Raw genomic sequence first — 17,833 nt, 5'->3', positions numbered from 1 at the left:
TAACTCCCCTACCAAAATATCAGCCTGTTTTCCAGTTTAATAACAAATACCAATATCTTTGAGTAGCGTCAAGAATTCCATTTATTTTCTTATGCAATGTGAAATATTTCTCACATATTTTGAATTTCTTAATATCTTTCAAGTACTATCCACATTACACTTGTGGTAGCCACAGATATGTCATCACGAAAATGGTAACAAATTAAAATAGTTGTCTACTTTCCCCTTATAAGGTTGGGATTTGTAAAGAAATACCTTTGAGCAGAGGATAAGGAAAGTTAGCCTAACATTACGGATGTTAACATGACTACAATAAGTAAACCATAGCACTTTATAATGTATTTTAAACTATTATCTTGATCTTGCCTTCTTTTGGACATGAGCCCAGAAACTATCAATCTTTAACAGATGTTCTAAAACATGCTTGCCTAAAATTTTCCTAAATTGTTACAGACTATTAACATTCTACTATGGGCAATGTTTGTGTTTGTCTTGCACACAATTATCAACTGTTAATAACATCTCTTTTTCCTCTTTGCCATCCCCTCATTTTTTCTTGCTTCCCATATCACAACAGCAAGTGTACAACGATGAATCTATAGGAAATATATTCACAGGCCCCTTAAATATCTTTCCTCAAAACAACAGTAACAGTAATACAAACACTTTACACACATATTTTTAGGACAAAAAGGAGGCTAGAAGGAAGAAACATTGTGAATTGATTTGAAGTCCATCTCCTGGGTTCAACAATAATGGTTGAATTAAAGTCATTAACAAAACAATTTCAAAAGCAGCACAATAAAACAAACTTCCGGATATAACAGGTCTCATACATTAAAGTGGTTATCTCTATTAAAGAAACTTGTAAATAAAGAATACAACCATCACCAATATTTCTGATAAAGATAGCTACAAAATGCACTGTTATCAGAATTACACAAGGATAATAAAAAAGCTAGAAACAAATTTTGCATGGAACCCCAGAAGGGAAACATATTCTATACTTCCTATGACTCCAAATGCCCAAAGAATATTGATAAAGTATTTTAAACTTTTCCCCATCACTTCACTTATGACTCAGTCTCTGAATCCTTTTTAGGAGCAATCTATCAAAACATACTTTTCAGATGTGAAACCTTTTTCCTGTGATTATTACTTTAAAGCCTGAACACAATGTAAACACTGAATTCAAAATGGATTTCTGCACCCCGTTTTAAATTCGTTTATTTTCAGTTAAGCTTTCAAAATTACTTAGATATATATGCATTTTATACGTTAACCATCATACAGCTTTGCTATAATGATAGGATATTCCATAACATAAATTAATCACTATTTATCTTCCCCTAAGAACCTTCACTTTATGCTCCATATAATAGCAACCATCAATAACATACATAGATTTCTATATAAGCTTCTCATTTACCACAAACCCAAGATAATTATAGACTTCCAATTCTTCTTTATGTACTCAGTATTTTAATAGAAAATTGATCAAACCGTAGATGAAAAGTAGCCATCAGTGCCTCCATTTACCTCTCAAATAAACTTTTGTTCAGTTTACATTTCCCTTAGCAGTATAATAATCTTTCCTCATTCTCCAAAATTTTCCAGCATCATTCAGATACCATCTGGCAGTATCAAGTCATATGCCTACTTAAAGTCCAATTGACATGCAAACTAAATGCAAACGACAAACAGAATTTAACAGCTCATTGACAGTTTTAAAATACAATTCATCAAACATTTCAAATAACCATGAAGTGCTTAAAAGTCACAATTTCATATCATGACCTACAATAACTAACCATGAATTGACTATAGTACCCTGGAATTTAAGCTAATATTTATATTACAGGCAAGTTTAACAGTGACCCCAGTTGAGCTGCACATGCAAAGCATATGCAAATACTGAATTATGTAAGTCAACCTTTTCCCAAAGCTGGAAACATTAAGAGCCATCAATAGTATACAACACTCCAGCAATCTGGCTCATTTAGTCACATGTCAGAAATGTACAGCAACTTTTAATAGAATGGTAATGAAGACAAACTCTTTTTAAATATCACCAAAATGAATTTTTCTTTCCTATCAACCACAAGGACATCAGGCAGACGACTATAAGCACTCTTTCTAATGCATCTTGGTATTCTGGCAACTCCTATAACTTTTATGTAAGTGCATGGCACCACCTCCTCCCAGCCATTAAGGTTACAAACTTCAATAATACTCTAATCTTCCCTCTAAAATATCACATTCATTTGGTTTCCAAGTCATGTTTTCCTCTGTGATATATTGCATTCTACAGGCAGGCACTAATCCCACCATGCTTAGAAGGTAACCTGTCTTCCTGGTTTTCCTATGCCATTTAATTTGCCTTTCCACTCCAAATTTTAGACTTTCAGTGGCTACTCACTGTCTCTAGAATAAAATATAAGCTCTTTGGTTTCATGTGAACATACCTTTCTAGCTTTGATATCTCACTATATCCCTCTGTGTATGCTCTACTCTAGCCCCTCTGGACTAGTTGTAGCTCTCTGCAATTTTAACTTCCCTTAGCCTTCACTTTTGTTGATGCCTCTCTCTGGAATCTACCACTCTAACACATTTATTTGGGTATGGTAAAAGTCCTCCTCCTCTTTTTCATCAATGGACTTTAATTTTAGAGCAGTTTTAGGTTTACAGAAAAAAAAAATGAGCAGAATTTACAGAGAATTTCCATATACTTCCCCTCCACCAGCAGTTTCCCCTCTAAGTAACATCATGGATTAGTGAGGTACACTTGCTACAATGGATGAATCAATATTGATACATTATTATTAACTACTTACTGTCCATAATGTGCAATAGGGTTCATTCTTTGCATTGCAAATTCTAAGGATTTTCACAAATGCACAGTATCATGTATCTACCATTACAGTATAATACAGAATAGTTAGTTTAACTGGCCTTGAAAATCCCCTCTGCTCCATCTATTCACCCCTCCTCTTACACTTGGCTTTTAATGTCTCTATAGATTTGCCTTTTCCTGAATGCCATATAAGTGGACTCATACAGTATTTGTTTTTTTCAGACTGGCTTTGTTTCTCTTAGAAATATGCACTAGTCTTTTCCAGGCATCACAACTCATTTGTTTTTATTGCTAACTATTCTTCCATGGCATGGATATACCACAGTTTGTTTACTCATTCAGCTATTGAAGAACACTGTGGTTTGCTTCCAACTTTTAGCAATTATGAATAGGGTTGCTATAAACATTGGTATGTAGATATTTGTGTGGACATAAATTTTCAATTCATTTGATAAACAACGGAGACTCAGTTTAGCTTTGTGAGAAACTGTCAAATGCTTTCCAATATGGCTGTCCCATATTGCATTCCCACCAGCAATGAATGAGAGCTCCTCTTGCTCCAAATCCATACCAGCAATTAATGTTGATGAAGTTTTGGATTTTAGCCATTCCAATAGGTGTGCAGGGGTATCTCATTTGTTTTAATCTGAAACTCCCTAATAGCATATGATGTTGAGTATATTTTCATATGATTATTTGTCATCTGTATATCTTATTTGATGAGGTGTCTGTTCAGGTCTTTGACCCATTTTTAATTAGGCTATTTATTTTTTTAAAATTGAAATATAATTGACTTACAATGTTATATTAGCTTCAGGTGTACACTTGATGATTCGATACTTTTATAGATTATGCACCATACAAAGTTATTATAAAATATTGGCTCTATTCCCTGTGTTGTTCATTACATCCCTAAGATCTATCTGTTTTATAACCTGTACTTTGTACCTCTTAATCCCCATTACCTATTTTGCCCTTCCCCCAACACCTGCCCCTTGTGGTAACAACTAGTTTGTTCTCTGAATCTGTGAGTCTGTATATGTTTTGTAGTATTTGTTAATTTGATTTGTTTTTTAAATTCTGCATATAAGTGAAAACATACAGTATTTGTCTTTCTCTGTCTGACATTTCTCTAAGCATAATACCCTCCAGGTCCATCCACATTGTTGCATATGGCAAGATTTCAAGTGCTGAGTAATATTCAGCACTTGAAATGGCAAGATCTCAAGTGCTGAGTAATATTTCACCTCTTCTTTAACCATTCATCAGTTGTAGACATTTAGGTGGCTTCCATTATCTTGGCTACTATAAATAATGCTGCTATGAACAGTTAGGTACATATTTTTTCTTTCAAATTAGTATTTTTGGTTTCCTCAGATAAATACCCAGGAGTGGAACTGCTGGATGGTATGGTAGTTCTATTTTCAATTTTTTGAGGAATGTCCATATCATTTTACATAGTGGCTACACCAATTAACATTCCATCAACAGTGCATGAGGGTTCCTTTTCTCCAAATCCTTGCCAATATTTGTTACTTCTTATCTTTTTGACAGGCATGAGGTGAGATCTCATTTTGGTTTTGATTTGCATTTCCCTGATGATTAGTGATGTTGAGCATACTTTCATGCATCTGTTGGCCACCTGCATGTCTTCTTTGGAAAAATGTCTATTCAAGTCCACTGCCCATTTTTTAATCAGGTGATTTTTTGATGTTGAGCTGAATGAGTCCTTTGTATGTTTTGGATATTAATGCCTTATCAGATATATCTTATATAAATATCTTCTCCCATTCAGTAGGCAGACTTTTCTTTTATTAATAGTTTCCTTCACTGTGCAGAAGTTTTTTAGTTTTAGGTAGTCACAATTGATTATTTTTGCTTTTGTTTCTCTTGCCTGAGGACACATATCCAAAAATATATTGCTAAGATTGATGTCAAAGAATTTACTGCCTATGATTTTTTATAAGAGTTTTATGTTTCAGGTTTTACTTTTAAGTCTTTAATCTGTTTTGAGTTTATTTTTGTATATTGTGTGAGAAAGTAGTCCAGTTTGATTCTTTTCCATGTAACTGTCCAGTTTCCCAACACCATTTACTGAAGAGGCTGTCTTTTTCCCATTGTAAACTTTGCCTCCTTTGCCAGAGATTTATTGACCATGTGAGTCTCGGATCATATCTGGGCTCCCTATTCTGTTTCATTAATCTATGTGTCTGTTCTTGTGCCAGTACCATACTGTTTGGATTACTGTAGCTTTGAAGTACATCTTGGAATCAGGGAGCATGACACCTCCAGCTTTGTTTTTCTTTCTCAAGATTGTTTTGGGGTCTTTTGTGTTTCCATATAAATTTTAGAATTATTTGTTCTAGTTCTGTGAAAAATGCCATGGGTATTTTGATAGAGTCTGCATTGAATCTGTAGATTGCCTTGGGTAGTATGGTCATTTTAACAATATTAATTTTTCCAATCCATGAGCATAGCGTTTCCTTCTATTTGTTTGTATCATCTTCAATTTCTTCCATCAATATCTTACAGTTTCCTGAGTACAAAACTTTTAACTTCTTGGTTTGGCTTATTCCTAGGTATTTCATTCTTTTTAATGCAATTGCAAATGAAATTGTTTTCTTAACTTCTCTTTCAGATAGTTCATTGTTAGTGTATATAAATGCAATAGATTTCTGTATATTAATTTTGTTTCCTACAAATTTACTGAATTTGTTTTTTAGCTCTAATAGTTTTGGGTGGTATCTTAAGAGTGTTCTCTATATAGTATCACATCATTTACAAACAGTGAGTTTTTACTTCCCTTCCAATTTGGGTTCCTTTTATTTATTTTTTCTTATCTGATTGCTGTAACTAGAACGATCTTGAATAAAAGTGGCAAGAGTGGGTATCTTTGTCTTGTTCCTGACCTTAGATGAAGTGTTATGAGCTTTTCACCATTGTGTACTCTGTTGGATGTAGGTTTGTAATATATGGCCTTCATTATGTTGAGATATCTTCCCTCTATACCAATATTATTAAGAGTTTTTAATCATAAATGGATGTTGGATTTTATCAAAAGCTTTTTCTGCATCTATTGAGATGATTTTTATCTTTTGTTTTGCTAATGTGGTGTATTATGTTGACTGAGTTTCAGATATTGAGCCATCCTTGTATCCCTGTAATAAATTCCACTTGATCATGGTATATGATCTTTTTAATCAATTGCTGATTCAGTTTGCTAATATTTTGTTGAGAATTTTTGCATCTATGTTCAACAGTGATATTGGCCTCTAATTTTATTTTTTGTGGTGTCTTTGTCTGATTTTGGTATAAGTGTGACATTGGCTTCATGGAATTAGTTCAGAAGCATTCCTTCCTTTTCAATATTTTGGAATAGTTTGAGAATGATAGGCATTCACTCTTCTTTAAATGTATGGTAGAATTCACCTGTGAAGCCATCTGGTACTGGACTTCTATTTGTTGGGAGTTTTTCTATTATTAATTTGATTTCCTTACTGGTCATATTTTCTATTTCTTTCAGAGTCAATCCTGGGAGATTGTACATTTCTAGAAATTTTTCCATTTCTTCTAGGCTGTCCATTTTATTGACATGTAATTGTTTGAGGTAAACTCTTAGGATCCTTTGTATTTCTGTGATATTGGTTTAAATTCTCCTTTTTCATTATTGATTTTATTTAGTTGGGTCTTCTCTCTTTTTTTCTTCATGGGTCTGCCTAAAGATTTAACAATGTTGTTTACCTTTTAACAGAACCAACTCTTAGTTTCCTTGATCTTTACTATTTTTGTCTCTATATCATTTACTTCTGCTCTGATCTTTATTATTTCTTTCTTTCTACTAACTTTGGGTATTTTTCCTAGTTCCTTTATGTGTAAGGTTAAGTTGTTTAAGATTTTTCTTCTTTCCAGGAATGGACTTATATCACTATAAACAACCCTCTTAGAATTGCTTTTGTTTTCCATAGATTTTGATTTTTTTTCCATTTCCATTTGTCTCCAGGTATTTTTAATTTCCTCTTTGAATTTCTTAGTGACACATTGATTGTTCAGTAGCATATTGTGTAGCCTCCACATTTTTGTGTTCTTGCAGTTCATTTCATTATGGCTGATTTCTAGTCTCATAGCGTTGTGGTGGGAAAAGATGCTTGATATGATTTCAACCTTGCTAAATTTATTGGGACTTGTTTGTGGCCCAGCATGTGATCTATCCTGGAAACTGTTCCATGTGCACTTGAAAAGAACGTTATTCTGCAGGTTTTGGATGGCATGTTCTATGTATGTATCTTTTAATTCCATCTGATCTAATGTGTCATTTAAGGCCAATGTTTCCTTATTGATTTTTGTCTGAGTGATAGATCCACTGATGTAAATGGGGTGTAAATGTCACTTACTATTATTTTGTTACTGTCAATTTCTCCCTTTATGTTTGATAGTATTTGCTATGTATTTGGGTGCTCTTATATTGAGTTCACATATATTTATAATTGTTATATCTACTTGTTGGATTGATCCTTTTATAATTATGTAATGCCCTTCTTTCTCTTGCTACAGTCTTTGTTTTAAAGTCTGTGTTGTCTGATATAAGTATTGCTATCCCAGTTTTCTTCATTTCCATCTGCATGAAGTACCTTTCCCCATTCTCTCAGTTTCAGTCTGTATGTGTCTTTAGATCTGAAGTGAGTCTCTTATAAGCAGCATATGTATGAGTCTTGTTTTTTAATCAGTATAACCAAACCTGTTTCTCTTGGTTGGAATATTTAGTCCATTTACATTTAAAGTAATTATTGATAGATATGTACTTACTGTCATTTTGTTTTCTGATTGTTTTTGAAGTTCTCTTTTGTTCCTTTCTTACCTTTTGCTCTCTTCCCTTGTGATTTGATGACTATCTTTAATGTTATATTTGAACACTTTCTCCTTTTGTGTGTGTATCTATTATAGGTTTTTGGTTTGTCTTTACCATGTGGTTCATATATTAAGTGGATGATCTCTTAAGTTCAAACAGATTCTAACAACCCTGCATTTTATTCTCCATCCTTCACAGGTAATGTTTTTGATGTCATATTTTACTTTTTTTTTTGTTTTGTATATCACCTAACTACTTATTGTGGATATAGATGATTTTACTACTTTTATCTTTTAACCTTACTACCAGCTTTTAAGTGGTTGATCTACTACCTTTCCTGTATGTTTGCCTTTACCAATGAGACATTTCCTTTCATAATTTTTATATTTCTAGTTGTGGTCTTTTCCACTTAAAGGAGTTCTTTTAACATTTCTTGCAAAGCAGTTTTAGTGGTGCTGAACTCTTTAGTTTTTGCTTGTCTGTAAAACTATCTCTCCTTCAAATATGAACGACAGCCTTACCAGATTGTTTATTCTTGGTTGTAGGGTTTTGCCATTAATCACTTTCATCATGCCAGTCATTTCTGGCCTGCAAAGTTTCTGCTGATAAGGGTCTGATTGTTTTATGGAAGTTCCCTTCAAGTTAACCAGCTGCTTGCATATTACTGTTTTTAAGATTTTCTCTTTATTTTTTGTCATTTTAATTATAATTTGTCTTGGTGTGGATCTGTTTGGTTTCACCTTGTCTGGAACTATCTGTGCTTCCTCGACCTGGATGTCCATTTCCTTTCCCAGGGTAGGGAAGTTTTCAGCTATTATTTATTCAAATAAATTCTCTGCCCTCTCTTTTCCTCCTGCCCCCCCCCAGCATGCTGATGTTAGAATGCTTGATGTTGTCCCAGATGTCTTCTAAACTGTTCTCATTTTTTAAAATTATTTTCTTTTTTTCTGTTCAGCTTGAGTGATTTCCACTACTCTGTCTTCCATTTTGCCAATGCATTCCTCTGTATCATCTAATCTACTATTGATCCCTTCTAGTGCATTTTTTTTATTTAGGTTATTGTATTCTACATTTCTGTTTAGTTCTTCTTTATATTTTCTAACTATTTGTAAAGCTTCTCACTGTGATCATCTATTCTTCTCCTGACTTCATTGAGCATCTTTATGATTATTAAGTTGAACTCTTTATTGGGTAGATTGCTTGTTTCCACTTTGCTATGTTCTTCTTCTGTGGTTTTGTCTTGTTTCTCTGTTTGGAACACATTCCTCTGTCTCCTCACTTTGCCTAATTTTCTATGTATATTTCTATGTATTAAGTAGGTTGGTTACATTTCCTGATTTTGGAAAATTGGCCTTTTATAGGAGACGTCCTATGGGGCACAGCAGCATAAACCTTCTGGTTGGCAGAGCTATGTGCTCTAGGAGTGACTTCTGTGTGGGCTGCATGAGCCCTTCTGTTGTGATCGGTTCAACTACTATGGGCACACTGGTAGGTGAGGTTAGTCACCAGCCCATTTGGCTGCCAGGCCTTTCCTTGTGCAATGGCTTCAAGCTCACTGGTGTGTAGGGCTGGGCTGGCTGCACTGCTCAGGCAGTCCCAGGGATTGTGCCAGCCCACTGGTGGGAGGGTGGTTCTCAGCATGGCTGGCTCCTGAGTTTTCTTATCTACTGTGTCTCCATTATTTTTACTTTTTGCTGTTGCTGCTTTTGCTTTTTTTTGCTTTTCTTTTACTTGATACCTGATTACACAAGAAGTATTTTGAGTACAAGCAAAATCATCAATAACCCAGGTCACTAATATTCATAGGCCAGTCTATGTCTTTAATTGGTGTATTTAGACCAATCATATTTAAAGTGATTATGATAGTAGGATAGGTAGCTATCATATTTGTTACTGTTTTCTATTCATGTCCTTGTTTTTTCTTTTTTTTAAGTCTTGTCTTCCACTCTTTTGTTGTTTTCTCTGGTGTTAACTGACCATTTTATATGACTCATTTTTCTCTCCTCTTTTATCATGTTAATTATACTTACTTTTTAAAAAAAATAAGTGATTTCCCTGGAGTTTGTAATATACATTTTACAACTTATTTAAATCTGCTTTCAAATGACACTAAGCCATTTCATGGGTGGTGAAGTTACCTTATAGCAGAGTATTTCCAATTCCTCCCTCCTGTCCTTTATAATATCACTGTCATTTATATCACTTATTCACTTATCCATAAAGTATAATCACCCAATATATCATTGTTATTGTTATTTGGAACAGTTTATTTGTTCGATTAAGAATATATACACACACACACACACACACACACACACACACACACACACACACATATAATTTACCTTAATTTATTCCTTCTCTAACTCTCATCCTTTCTTTCTGTAGATCCAACTTTCTGACCTATACCATTTTCCTTCTCTCTGAAGACTTTCTTTTAACATTTTTTACAGGGCAGATCTGGTGGTATGGTAACAAATTCCTTTAACTTTTGTTCATCTGAGGAAGTCTTTATTTCCTCACTTTTAAAGGAAAATTTCACTGGATACAAAATTCTAGGTTGGTGGAATGTGTTCTTTCATCACCAACAATTTCACACCACTCTATTCTTCAATGCCTGGTTTCTGAAAGTAAGTCTAAAGTAATTCTTCTCTTTGTTCCTGTACGTGTAAGGAGTTTTTTTTTCTCTCTGTCTTCCTTCAAGATTTTTTCTTTTTGATTTTCCATTTTGACTATAATATGCATAGCAGTAGATTTGTTAATATGTATCTTTCTTAGTGTTTTGTAAGCTTTCTGGGTCTGTAGTTTGGAATCTCTCATTAATCTGGGAAAATTTTCGGCCATTGTTACTTCAAATATTTCTTCTCTTCCTTTCCCTCAATCTTGTCCTTCTAGTATTTCCATTACATGTGTGCTACACCTTTTGTAATTGCCACACAGTTCTTGGATATGCTGTTCTGTTTTTTTTTCATTCATTTTTGCTTTGTTTTTTCAGTTTGGGAAGTTTCTTTTGACATATCTCCAAGTTTCCTAATCCTTGCCTTGACCCTGATGAGCCCATCTTAGGCATTTTTCATTTTATTGGAGTATTTTTGATTTTCAGTATTTCCTTTTGATGCTTAGATTTTCCCTTTCTCTGCTTAAAATTTCCATGAATACTTTTGTTTTCCACTTTTCCCATTCTCTTAGTATATTAATCATAGTTATTTAAAATTCCTAGTCTGATAATTCTAAAATATCTGCTATATGTAATTCTGGTACTGTCACTTGCTTTCTCTCTTCATACTGTGTTTTTTGCCTTTTACATGCCTTGCAATTTTCCTGTTTAAAGCCAGAAATTGTGTATTGGGTAAAGGGAAGTGACATAAACAGACCTTTATTGGGAAATTTTATGTTTATTGGCAAGGAGTTAGACTGTTTACTGTTTGCTGTAGTTGTCATATTAGCAGCTATATTTTCCTATCTTCCCTGTTGTCTTTGTTTTTACCTAGAGGCTTTCTGAGGCATTCTGTTCTTTCAGTTGTAACATCCTGTTATTAGGCAGAGCCCTAATGTGTAGAGAGAAGAAATGGCCTATAATCCTGTGATCAAGTCTCAGTCTCCTAGTGAGACTGTGGCCTTGGGCTGTGACTTTCGCAAGTTCTTTTCTGCCTTTTTGCCCTCTTAGGTGAGACAGGAAGACTAGAGGGGACTAGAGTTGAGTATTTCTCTTTCCCCACATGAAAAACTAAAGGGGCTGGAGTTTTGTATCTCTATTCCCTCGCATCAATGTCTACAGGGTACTGGAGTTTACTGTATCCCTTCCCCCAAGTCAGGCTGTGGTGAAAGTAAATAGTGTAAGCTCTGGTAAAGTAGTTTCCTTTGAGGATGGGCCTCTGTTAAGGAGGACAGAACATTCTGGACATATTTTGAAATGGTTATTTTTTCTCTCCTCTTCTAGAAGCATGAGGACAACTTTCTCAAGTCTTCATCCTGAGAACTTCATATGGTTCTGGAGGTAAAACTCATGAAACTGTAGGGACCCCCTAAGTGTGGGCCCCCAGGAGTCTTTATCTCTCAAGCTAGATTCACTCTGAATCTTCAGAAATAACTCAATTACTCTTTAAATACTTCTACCAGGCTCTAGCTCTGGCTTCTGCTCCCTATAATCTGTGATTCTCTGTATCTGCCAATCTATCCAGTTTGGGGGTTAACTGTACCCCGTGTACTCAATCTCTGATGGATTTAAAAGAGCTATTGATTTTCAGACTGTCCACTTTTTTCTTGTTGTGAGGACAAGAATGACAACTTATAAGCTCTTTACATGTCAGACCAGAAACAAGAAGTCCTCTAGGTTTCCCCTCTTTATGACATAAATCTATCTTAATCAGTTGGTTTTGATTTATAATATTTACAACTTTTCTGATATTCATTTTATTTGTCTTTGCTTAACATTACATTTTTTATGAGACATTTCACCCTTTAGATTATAATCTCCTTAAAGGATGAAACCATAACTTATTTTATATGCTTAATGACTGATGAATTTCATTAAGATTTAGGACATCATGTTAAAATATCTCAGAATTCCTCTGTTGCCTTAATTCTAGTGGGGGGATGAAAGTCTCAGAGAAAGGAATAATGGAATTCTTATCCCAGATTTTCTGTCTGTAAGGAAAGTAAGATTTTAGCTAAGCAAGATATATAAGGCCTGCTTTCCTACAGAAAGATTTCTGAGTCTTTGAAGCTCCTAAAGACATTATCTAAACCTGAATTTGTATAATTCAGCTGTAGTTTGACTACTGAGTAATAAGTACTTACTATATGCAAGTCACTGCTAACAGTTTTTCCTTAATTATTTTTAGCCTTCTCAATAACCTTAATGCTTAGGTGTACTTTTATTCCTATTTTTCAGTTGTGGAAACTGAGACTTGGAAAAGTTATCTGACTTCTCCAGAGCCAGACAGTGATACAGAATTCAAAAGATGTGGAATTCAAACCCAAGTTTATGTGACTATAGCCAGAATTCTTAACTACTCTCTTACATAGCCTCCTGTGTACCTCTACTCTGCTATACAGCCACTCAATATATCTCTGTTCTAAAAACCTCACCCTTTCAAATGAATTCCTCTTTATCTACCTTCCTAACTTCAAATTGTTAAACCTTATCGAAGAGAAATAAACCATCCCTGGTATTGCAAGTTGTTCAGTGGGTCTTGGGTGGTATTTTTCTTACACACCAAATTTGGTAAGTACAGTATACATACTATTGGCCAGCAGCTGGTTCTGCTGCAGTGGATTGAGGGTAGGAGCTCCTCCAAGGCCTGACTGGCCAGCCAGGGCTGCATGAGCAATTCCATGTTGGGGTCCAGGAGCAGCAAGAGGAGACTGCATCTTATCCTTATCCCAGGAAGAGTCACTTCCACCTGAAAAACATTCATATAAACAGATTGCAAGTTAACAACTTTCCATGAGAAGGATTTTTAAACTCCCTTTTTAGGGTTGTAATTATTAATATTACTATATAGAAAATTATTATTAAACATAAGTGACTCATTTTTTATGATGGTTTCAAAAACTTTCAATAGCCTTGGATTTAAGCTGACTCTGGGAAAACTAAACAGCTTTCACTAATAATATAGGCTCACTTGCCTTACAGGTAGTCTAAAAAATCTGGAAGCATAATGAATAACTTTTGAAAGCATTTATATTTTGAAGGCCTTAGCTGAACACTACTGCCTCTCCTTCCAACCCTCTAACATATGTGTGCTATATCTTAATGAAAAGCAGTTGCTATTCACTCAAAAAGAACACATTCATAAGAGCATGATGACATGCAAAAATATGTGGTAAGATACAAAATGATCAGTTATTTTGTTTTCAAATCCAGCCCTCAAAAAGTTAATCTCTTCATACACAGCAGGCTTTTATACAAAATAAGAGGGATAAAACATAAAACCACAGCTCTTAATTTGAAATTGTGCTTTACTTTGATCATCCATGCTAGAGAGTGAAGTAAAGTATGCATAAATGCAGACTACTATACTATATCATCATAATAATCTACAGTGGCATAGCTATTTCATCTGGCACTTAGCATACTGTGGGGCAGAACCATTGCTTAAAAGCATATAGGAAACAGCCACAAAATTATTTCCAGGGCATCTTTTTAAGAAGAATACTTTAAACAGAGGGGTAGGGGTTGAATTCCAATCACTGCAGTAGCACACAGTCTTGCTTTAGAAAACAAAATGGTTGTGTGGGCAGCTCCATCTATTCACTTGATGTATTTCATTAATTCAGAGATCAGTGGTTCTGTTCTTATTCCCATGCTGGAATTGTGACATTAGCATCTCCACATGGCTGACTCTATCCCATCTGATTGCCAAAACATTGACCCTGTTTTGTAGAGAGATTTAGGCCTGGGGATCTTGGGCATTCTGTAAAATATGTGCACTTACTGGCTTAAGAAAAAAGTAGAAAGAAATCAAGGTGCTCATATTCCTAACATTCAACATTGTAAATTTTTTCACTTCTTTGAGTTCCCTCCTAGGCTTTGTTCATATAGATACTCATTTATACATTATAAACATCTCTGCCATGTTGCTTCAGGTATCAGATTTACAAAGTGTAATGGCTACATAGCAGTCTACTGAGTTAATGTACTATAATTTATTAAACATTGGGTTATACGTTTGTTTCAAATTTGTCACTATTATAAATTTACTGTAATAAAAACATTCATTTGAATATTTCCTTAGACTCAATCAATTCCCTAGAGTGTGATTTCTGGGTCAAAGAGGTTGAATGTTTTTATTTATAAAATAGAGTATTTACTTAGTTTATACTATTGCTTTCAAGTATCACATTTGCAAAATCAGTTTTTAGAGTTGTAGACTTTTTAGGGAAATATTTTCAAGGCAAAGTGGTGTTCTCCCTGAGGATTTAAAATTTATTTAAGCAAACTGCTAGAATCTCTGGGAGGTTTTTATTTGTTTGTTTGCTTTGGTTTTTTAACCTTTTTACCCATTCATCTGCTCTTATCCCACTTCTGGGAATCAATCCCCTCTGCTAGACACTTTCAAGTCGTCTTGTGGCCAAAGTCAATTTCTAATCCAAAAGTGGGAGACTTGGCCAATTTCCAATTAGACAAGTTTCAGACAAGGAAACACTAGATTCTCCATCAGCATATATAAAGGCCGAGGAGTACTTGGTCATACTTATAAAAACAAAGTTTTTCCAATCAAACAGGGAAGAAATAAGTAGCTAATTGTTCAGTTTCTGCTTTAAGCCATTCAGTTAACATGCATGGAAGCTCAAAGATAGGCAAATTAGTTGAATTGATAGATTGGCTTAATGGACCAGAAATCATTCCCTTGATCATGTTGAGGTTTGGTGTGTTTATTGAAAACATGCAACACTCTTTTTTTTTTTTAACATCTTTATTGGGGTATAATTGCCTTACAATGGTGTGTTAGTTTCTGCTTTATAACAAAGTGAATCAGTCATACATAAACATATGTTCCCATATGTCTTCCCTCTTGTGTCTCCCTCCCTCCCACACTCCCTATCCCACCCCTCCAGGCTGTCACAAAGCGCCAAGCCAATATCCCTGTGCCATGCGGCTGCTTCCAACTAGCTATCTACCCTACTACGTTTGTTAGTGTGTATATGTCTATGACTCTCTCTCGCCCTGTCACAGCTCACCCTTCCCCCTCCCCATAACCTCAAGACTGTTCTCTAGGAGGTCTGCATCTTTATTCCTGCCTTACCCCTAGGTTCTTCATGACATTTTTTTCCCTTAAATTCCATATATATGTGTTAACATACGGTATTTGTCTTTTTCTTTCTGACTTACTTCACTCTGTATGACAGACTCTAGGTCTATCCACCTCATTACAAATAGCTCAATTTCGTTTCTTTTTATGGCTGAGTAATATTCCATTGTATATATGTGCCACATCTTCTTTATCCATTCATCCAATGATGGGCACTTAGGTTGCTTCCATCTCTGGGCTAATGTAAATAGAGCTGCAATGAACATTTTGGTACATGACTCTTTTTGAATTTCGGTTTTCTCAGGGTATATGCCCAGTAGTGGGATTGCTGGGTCATATGGTAGTTCTATTTGTAGTTTTTTAAGGAACCTCCATACTGTTCTCCATAGTGGCTGAACCAATTCACATTCCCACCAGCAGTGCAAGAGGGTTCCCTTTTCTCCACATCCTCTCCAGCATTTATTGTTTCTAGATTTTTTGATGATGGCCATTCTGACTAGTGTGAGATGATATCTCATTGTAGTTTTGATTTGCATTTCTCTAATGATTAATGATGTTGAGCATTCTTTCATGTGTTTGTTGGCAGTCTGTATATCTTCTTTGGAGAAATGTCTATTTAGGTTTTCTGCCCATTTTTGGATTGGGTTGTTTGCTTTTTTGTTATTGAGATGCATGAGCTGCTTGTAAATTTTGGAGATTAATCCTTTGTCAGTTGCTTCATTTGCAAATATTTTCTCCCATTCTGAGGGTTGTCTTTTGGTCTTGTTTACGGTTTCCTTTGCTGTGCAAAAGCTTTGAAGTTTCATTAGGTCCCATTTGTTTATTTTTGTTTTTATTTCCATTATTCTAGGAGGTGGGTCAGAAAGGATCTTGCTGTGATTTATGTCATGGAGTGTTCTGCCTATGTTTTCCTCTAAGAGATTGATAGTTTCTGGCCTTACATTTAGGTCTTTAATCCATTTAGAGCTTATTTTTGTGTATGGTGTTAGGGAGTGATCTAATCTCATACTTTTACATGTACCTGTCCAGTTTTCCCAGCACCACTTATTGAAGAGGCTGTCCTTTCTCCACTGTACATTCCTGCCACCTTTATCAAAGATAAGGTGTCCATATGTGTGTGGGTTTATCTCTGGGCTTTCTATGCTGTTCCATTGATCTATATTTCTGTTTTTGTGCCAGTACCATACCGTCTTGATAACTGTAGCTTTGTAGTATAGTCTGAAGTCAGGGAGCCTGATTCCTCCAGTTCCTTTTTTCGTTCTCAAGATTGCTTTGGCTCTTCGGGGTCTTTTGTGTTTCTATACAATTTGCAAAAGTTTTTGTTCTAGTTCTGTGAAAAATGCCAGTGGTAGTTTGATAGGGATTGCATTGAATCTATAGATTGCTTTGGGTAGTAGAGTCATTTTCACAATGTTGATTCTTCCAATCCAAGAACATGGTATATCTCTCCATCTATTTGTATCATCTTTAATTTCTTTCATCAGTGTCTTATAATTTTCTGATTACAGGTCTTTTGTCTCCTTAGGTAGCTTTATTCCTATATATTTATTCTTTTTGTTGCAATGTTAAATGAGAGTGTTTTCTTGATTTCACTTTCAGATTTTTCATCATTACTATATAGGAATGCCAGAGATTTCTGTGCATTAATTTTGTATCCTGCCACTTTACCAAATTCATTGATTAGCTCTAGTAGTTTTCTGGTAGCATCTTTAGGATTCTCTATGTATAGGATCATGTCATCTGAAAACAGTGACAGCTTTACTTCTTCTTTTCCGATTTGGATTCCTTTTATTTTCTTTTCTTCTCTGATTGCTGTGGCTAAAACTTCCAAAACTATGTTGAATAAGAGTGGTGAGAGTGGGCAACCTTGTCTTGTTCCTGATCTTAGTGGAAATGCTTTCAGTTTTTCACCATTGAGGATGATGTTTGCTGTGGGCTTGTCATATATGGCCTTTATTATGTTGAGGAAAGTTCCCTCTATACTTACTTTCTGCAGGGTTTTTATCATAAATGGGTGTTGAATTTTGTCAAAAGCTTTCTCTGCATCTATTGAGATGATCATATGGTTTTTCTCCTTCAATTTTTTAATATGGTTTATCACATTGATAGATTTGCATATATTGAAGAATCCTTGCATTCCTGGAATAAACCCCACTTGATCATGGTGTATGATCCTTTTAATGTGCTGTTGGATTCTGTTTGCTAGTATTTTGTTGAGGATTTTTGCATCTATGTTCATCAGTGATATTGCCCTGTAGTTTTCTTTGTTTGTGACATCCTTGTCTGGTTTTGGTATCAAGGTGATGGTGACCTCATAGAAGGAGTTTGGGAGTGTTCCTCCCTCTGCTATATTTTGGAAGAGTTTGAGAAGGATAG

The 17,833-nt window shown here is 35.0% G+C and overlaps 1 protein-coding gene across 5 annotated transcripts in view; it reads right to left on the bottom strand.

Moving 5' to 3' along the window:
• DACH2 (dachshund family transcription factor 2) overlaps positions 1-17,833 on the bottom strand; it is a 634,770-nt gene that overhangs the window by 152,815 nt on the left and 464,122 nt on the right. For all 5 annotated transcript variants that reach the window (XM_079910014.1, XM_079910011.1, XM_079910012.1 and 2 more), the window contains one exon: positions 12,947-13,105. In XM_079910014.1, coding sequence (XP_079766140.1) covers positions 12,947-13,105 — 159 coding nt within the window. The remainder of the gene's footprint in view (positions 1-12,946; positions 13,106-17,833) is intronic.

The sequence above is a fragment of the Stenella coeruleoalba genome, assembly GCF_951394435.1.
Source record: "Stenella coeruleoalba genome assembly, chromosome: X".
In the NCBI taxonomy this organism is placed as follows: Eukaryota; Metazoa; Chordata; class Mammalia; order Artiodactyla; family Delphinidae; genus Stenella; species Stenella coeruleoalba.
This window is presented reverse-complemented; position numbering and strand designations above follow the sequence as displayed.